Source organism: Ricinus communis, chromosome 6 (assembly GCF_019578655.1).
Source record: "Ricinus communis isolate WT05 ecotype wild-type chromosome 6, ASM1957865v1, whole genome shotgun sequence".
In the NCBI taxonomy this organism is placed as follows: domain Eukaryota; kingdom Viridiplantae; phylum Streptophyta; class Magnoliopsida; order Malpighiales; family Euphorbiaceae; genus Ricinus; species Ricinus communis.
In genome coordinates this window covers 22,206,843-22,213,293 of record NC_063261.1, presented here as the reverse complement: position 1 = coordinate 22,213,293, position 6,451 = coordinate 22,206,843, and the positions used below count along the sequence as shown (strand labels likewise).

Sequence of the window (6,451 nt, the reverse complement as noted above, 5' to 3'; positions counted from 1 at the left end):
CATTTGTCAACTTTTCTTCTCCATTACAACGAGAAATAAATCTGGAAGGTTCATTAGTGTTTTAAGATGCACGTAGGGAAGATGTGAAAACGACCATGCAGTGAAATATACAGGCCAGCGAGTTGGAGTAGGACCACCCGCCCGCAAGGAATAACTTGGTGAAGTTAATGCATAGTGGGTATTACTCTATAAGCACCACAAGTCAGTGGGCTAATGTAGTTCAGTCAAATTAGTAGTGCAAGCTATATAATGACATCTTTGTTATGTACTAAGTTAGTTCAACTAATATAGAGCTTGTTGAGCAGAGTTTTAATATTAATCTATATTTAATATTTAAATTTGATATTTTAATTAATTTAGGAGAGACTCGTACTATTTCATTTTCATGTTTTTAGATATTTTTATTCATTTTAAAAATCTCTTCAATATAATTTAAGACAAAAAAATTATATAATAACATTTTCATTCATTTTAAAAATCATTTTAGTATGAATTAAGACAAAACTAAAAGGTATTCTCATTCTATTATTATATGGTGATGTGGAATGAGTGAACCCAAATTGACAAGTTTCTTTATTTTGACCAAACATCATTTATATTGACCCTTTCGGCTGAATTAGATCACAAACTCGAAACCACTAAAGAGATGATATTTCAAGTAAAAACCATAAGCATATCCAAATTTTAAATTTTAAAAGAGCTTTTAAAGATATTTTTGCTTTAAAAAAGTTAAATTAATTTTGTTGTTTAACTTAGGATTATCATTTAATTTTTTTCTTTTCTTTTAATAAAAATACTAATACCATTACCAAGAAACGAAAGACAAAGTAATTGTCTCATTAAGAAATTTTAATAAAAAAAGTATTCAATAAGAAAAAAATTATCAAAGAAAAAAGAAAATTACAAAATTTGATTCTATAATTTAATTCTTTAACACAAAGAATTTTGTGGTTTTTCTATTACACTTTAGTAGTTTGAATGTTAACCGCTAGCAATTTGCATCCAAATTCACTAACATCATTTATAGTTTTAATCATTTGATTTCAAATAAAGTTTGTTCACCGGAACACCAATCTTGTCTGATAGATGATGAAGTGTAGAGCTCTTTAGTCTTATCATATCATCTAAAATTTTTTAAAGTTGACTAAAATTAAAGAAAAATCAAATTGTAAGAATATAATTTGCAAAGGAAGAAAATAAACAAAATTGGTACAAATAAACGAAAACTTTATAAAATATATAGTTAGAATTAAATTGATTTTATTACTACTAGGAAGTTAGTATTTAATATAGGTATATGAGTATAAAAAATCTTATTTCAACTTAAATGTTTACTCCGGTGAAAAACTTAAATTTTTATGATAAAAGTAGTATAAAAATAAAGTACGGACTATTTATTGTAATTAATTAATAAAGCATATCAAAATGAAGTATATGCGTTGAGAAAAAGATAGATATAATTTTTAAAGAAATTATTATATTGATATTAAAAAAAAGAGACATATAATATCAAAAATAGTTTAGCCTCGACAAAATTAGTAAATTTTAAAATAGGTGTATGTTTAAAAATGGGGCAATAATTCTAAATACTAAAGCATTTTACATGAATAATTTATTTTATCTTAAATTTTCAATATAACTTAACGCATTCGTCTGTATTCTTAAAACAAATATATAAATATTATGATTGGATTTAAAAAAATTATAATTTATTATATAATATAGATTTTATTTTTATTCTTAACCGAGTCAAATTAGATGCTAACTGTAAAGTGGTTAAATTATATATGAACAAGAAAAAAGCTGCAACTACAAAGATTGTTATTTTTTGATAATCTTTTTACTGTATATAGTGTAATTTCCTACAAGAGATTCCACATATGCGAATCTATTACCCAAGCCGATTGCCATAGCCTTTCTATCGGATGACAATGTGAGCCCGTTTCTAGGCCCAGGCTCAATTCAGCCACCAAACTCAAACCGAAACAGCAAATCGAATAACTACCAACAGCTTATTTCCACCGGAGGCCGCCATTTGCAACGTCTTATCTGATGGCCTCCACGACCACATACAGAGATCGGACGGCGGAGTTCCGATCAATTACCCAGACACTCAAAAAGATTGGAGGAGTCACTTCCTCTAATCAAGAAAATGGTTCTTTATCTCCTCCTAAACCATACTCTTCACCACGATCGATATCTTCAAGATCCGAGTTCAACAAAAAAGCTTCTTTGATTGGATTGGGAATCCAAGAAACTTGTCAGAAGATCGCTAGACTTGCAAAACGTAAGCTGTCCTTTAGTCTATATTTGCATTGCTTTATTAACCATAAGCTTTTTTCTCTTTCTCATTTTCAAGAAATGAATCAAGAAGAGTTTGGAGCTGCTTTTGTATAGCAAGATTTTAAGATGTTAATCAAGAATGACCTTGATTTTTTGAATTCAAGATTTAGAATTACTGGTTAGTAATTATGAGGTTATTGGGATGTTGATGGTGTTAGTTTTGATAAGCTATTAAGCACTAGAAATTTTTTAAGTACTTTGATGCATCAGTGAAGCAAATTTGAGCTCCATATATTTCGCGAAAATGACTGTTTGCAGAAAGTCTGTAAAGCCCAGAAAATGACATCCCTCGGCTTAGTTTTCTCATTGATCAGGAAAATATTTTCTGTACGGTAGTCTTGTCGCAAGCACTGAAGACAGGAAAATGTTTCCTGATAAGTGTTTTCCACTAAACAAATGGAGACTTAATTATCATTGTTTAAATGCCTGTTGCTTCTTTATTTAGCATTAAGGCCATTTAAATGCCCATTTTGCTTTTGATTATTCTGTTGAATGACAAAAAAAACTGAGTTCAAGTATGTTATTATCATTTTTGAAATTGGGATTAAGATCATCTTAGAATGTAGTGGCTAGATGATGTTATGCTGACTCTGGCTTTTGGTTTGACGTTATGTGAATGTGCAGTTGCAAAAAGGTCATCGATGTTTGATGATCCAACTGTAGAAATACAGGAGCTCACGGTCCTGATAAAGAATGATATTACAATGCTGAATACAGCTCTTATAGATCTTCAAACCCTTCAAAACATGGAAATAGCTGATGGGAATTACTCTCAGGATAGAGTTGTTCATTCAACAGCTGTCACTGATGACTTGAAGAGCAAACTTATGGGAGCCACTAAAGAGCTTCAAGATGTTTTAACAACTAGAACAGAGGTTCGTGCCAATAATACTAGCTCTCGGTATGCTCGCTTAGCACCTGCTAACAGATCTGACCTTTTGCTCTATATGTGTTTTTCTTCTTTGTCTGTCCATAGAATATGAAGGCTCATGAGAACAGAAAACAGATATTTTCCTCAAATGCTTCACGAGAGAATCCTTTTGCTCGTCAAGAAAAACCCATGACTGAGCCACCACCTTGGTCAAGTTCAGCACATGCATTTGGCAATTCACAGCTCCCTGCGTAAACGTTTGAAAACTTTATGCTAAATCTTTTGTTCATTACTGTTAATGAGATGCTCACGTTGTCATTAGAATAACCAGCTACTATGAGGCAACCTATCTGGTTTTATGCACTGTAAAACCGGAACTAGGTGTCATTCATGTATTTACATGTTTTGCAATGTAGAATCAACTAAATATTTTTGCCCGACTCCTTAAAATTTTTCCCTGTCCAGAGATTTTGCATAGTTACCAAGCAACAAAATAGAATAATTGAATGGACAAAGCTTTCCCTTCAGCAGTTATGTCGGCCGAATGATTTCTTTGTTCGTTACATTTTAAAAGTTGTTGCTTGGTTAAAGTTAGAAATTAAAACTTATAAAGAACTCATGTCAGAAGCAACAGCATAGTAATTGCCCATGTTTTAAACCACAAAGGGAAAAATTAAACAATGTACTTTCTCTTGTTGGAGTTTTCACTTGCTGATACAAGAATTTTGATTGACAGCTATCTCTGTAATGGTAAAATTTTTAATGACTTTCTGCTTCTTTGTTTTTGATTTTCCTTAACATTTCAGATGTGCTCCTTGTTGATGCTGGTTCTATACGTGTTGTAATCTTACTGTTTCTAGAATGATGAGCATCTCTCAAGCATCTAATATGCAACTCATTTTGTCTTTCCTCTCTAACCAGATTGCCACCAAATGGTGTTCAAGTTAGCAACCAGTTGAGGTGCGTTTCTTAAAATTCTGCTTGCTATCATTAATGTTTTTCCAAGTGATGTCTTCTGGCATTTAACTACATTGTTTAATGTGATGGCTGAGAACTTGCAATCTTTAGAATCTTTGCATGTACGTAAATATCCATGTACTGACTAACTTTTTGCATTCTGTTAGCAACTATAAGGCCCTTCATACTCTCCCTAGAATACATGCAACACGCAATCTATGCCAATGTCTTGACTAACTTGACTACACTGCATAATCTTTTTAACTAAAATAAGTTTTTTTCTATTTTGTAAGGAGTAATGCTTAAAATTTGACTCAGTTCATTATGTTCTCTCTGCACTTCTCTAAGAGGTATTAAGGCTCTTATCAACCATTTCTAAGGCTTTGTATGACCTTCCTGAGTTTGGATGTCATCCTCAGCATTTAAATTAGCTGTGGAGTGATTAACTTCCAATATTAGTATTCAACTTCAGAACTCCAAATGTTTGTCCTTGATTTATTGTTGCATAAAAGTCCCTTTCTTTTGATTTAAAAGCATATCCCTACAGGAATCCTGCCCTTCAATTGTTCAACTTTATAGAAACCAGGAGAGGTACCACATAGTTACATTTGTCTGTCGATGCATACTCATGTATTTTGGTAGTATCAAGGCTGAAACAAAATGGATTTGCTCCCCCAACTATCATGCTATTATAATCCATTTGATTTCCAGATATCTGCTTTGCAATTGAACTTTAGAGTCCCTCATTAAATTTCTCGGTGAACCTTATCAGACCTTCTGCAAGAGGATTTGGTTTCTGGAAAATGGTCTAGTGTTCAAAGTGTCAATAGAGAAATGTTTTTACCTTGGTAGCTAACAGTTTGCTTTGGACCTTATCAATACAGACGAAGGGCAGCTGTGGACAACACTCCTTCCCAGCATATGGAATTATCCATGTTGCAGCAGGTTGTTCCGAGACAGGAAAATTATACTCAAAGTCGGGCAGCAGCTCTTCACAATGTGGAATCTACAATTTCAGAACTTAGTGGAATCTTTACACATTTAGCTACTATGGTTGCTCAGCAAGGAGAGCTTGCAATCAGGTCTGCTTGTTTTGGTTGTCTTTATATGGTAAAAGTTATCAATTCACCTAGCTTTTTGTAATCTGTTTTAAATTCTTAAATTTTACTCTAGTGCTTAAAAAGAAAAATCTTACCTTCAGCTTTTGTTCCACTTTTGGCCTGTCCAGAATTGCTAGGCCTGGGGTGTGCCTTTGCCATTAGCCAGGCACTGGCACGCATCAAACTGTAAACCTCCCAGGGACCAATGCTAACAAAAATGAATCACGGTTGATAGAATTTACAAAAGAACAACAATAGAAGAGGTAGCCACAATTTAAAATCTGACCCAAGTCATGGACTTTTTTTATCATTAACCTGATTAACTTATGAGCTCAACATACTTCTCATTGCATTGATCATATTCATCTACCAATCTGAACTTTCATGTCTAACATTTAATCCACCTGGTTGATGCAAGCAGGATTGATGATAACATGGACGAGTCATTGACTAATGTTGAAAATGCTCGAAGTTCTCTATTGAGGCATCTTAACCAAATATCATCAAATAGGTGGCTTCTAATCAAGATATTTGCAGTTATAATAATTTTCCTTATGGTGTTCATCATCTTTGTGGCTTGAACATGTTCATCATCTTTGTGGCTTGAACATGATTGCTGAGACCATCAGACTGATAATACGTTACAGCAAAGCCATAGAGTATTCTTCTAATGTCCATCGTACTCAGTAAGCATATGTAGGGGAGAAAGGTCTTTATTTTTGTAGAAAAATGAATTGGCATTTCTATTCATATTTTGGCTTTAGCTTGTAAAAGGGCACAGCCTGTGTATTTACTGTTTACCAAAGCATAGATATAGATATAGTAGATAGATATTGCAAATTCTGCGTGTAACAGGTTCTTGATTCTGATTGTAATTGGGGCTGCCCAACAAAACAAGAATGGAGTTTAGTGTTCTTTTGTCATAAATCGAAAATATTCTTTTCCTGAGATGGCAACAACATTGATTTTATACTATATTACCAGGACTCTGAAAACTTGAATGGATAATCTCTGGAGGTGCAAGGACTTGATTTATTGCTTAAACCCTGCAGGCAATCAGCAAAATGAGGCCTCCCTTGGAAATAAGTAGTGGGTTTGTTAGCCACTGAAAAAACTTTCCAAGTAAATGTTCGGTTGCACTTGAAAACTACTTGTGAAGTTAATGCACAAAGAGAGTGAA

At 33.1% G+C, this 6,451-nt stretch overlaps 1 protein-coding gene across 3 annotated transcripts; it reads left to right on the top strand.

Moving 5' to 3' along the window:
• Nucleotides 1-1,843: 1,843 nt before the first annotated feature.
• Nucleotides 1,844-6,219, top strand: LOC8270452 (syntaxin-31). Of its 3 annotated transcripts, XR_001535769.3 has the most exons (7): nucleotides 1,844-2,287; nucleotides 2,968-3,218; nucleotides 3,320-3,465; nucleotides 4,136-4,174; nucleotides 5,056-5,253; nucleotides 5,400-5,534; nucleotides 5,693-5,831. XR_001535769.3 is itself a non-coding variant. In XM_048376140.1 (6 exons), the coding sequence occupies exons 1-6, from the start codon at nucleotides 2,053-2,055 to the stop codon at nucleotides 5,406-5,408; spliced, it is 906 nt and encodes a 301-aa protein (XP_048232097.1). In that variant the 5' UTR covers nucleotides 1,844-2,052; the 3' UTR covers nucleotides 5,409-5,532. The 3 variants fall into 3 exon arrangements, 2 of the variants coding, with proteins under 2 accessions (XP_048232097.1, XP_002526878.1); XM_048376140.1 differs by lacking the exon at nucleotides 5,693-5,831 and having other exon boundaries at nucleotides 5,056-5,281; nucleotides 5,400-5,532; XM_002526832.4 differs by lacking the exon at nucleotides 5,400-5,534 and having other exon boundaries at nucleotides 1,846-2,287; nucleotides 5,693-6,219.
• The last annotated feature ends 232 nt before the right edge of the window (nucleotides 6,220-6,451 follow it).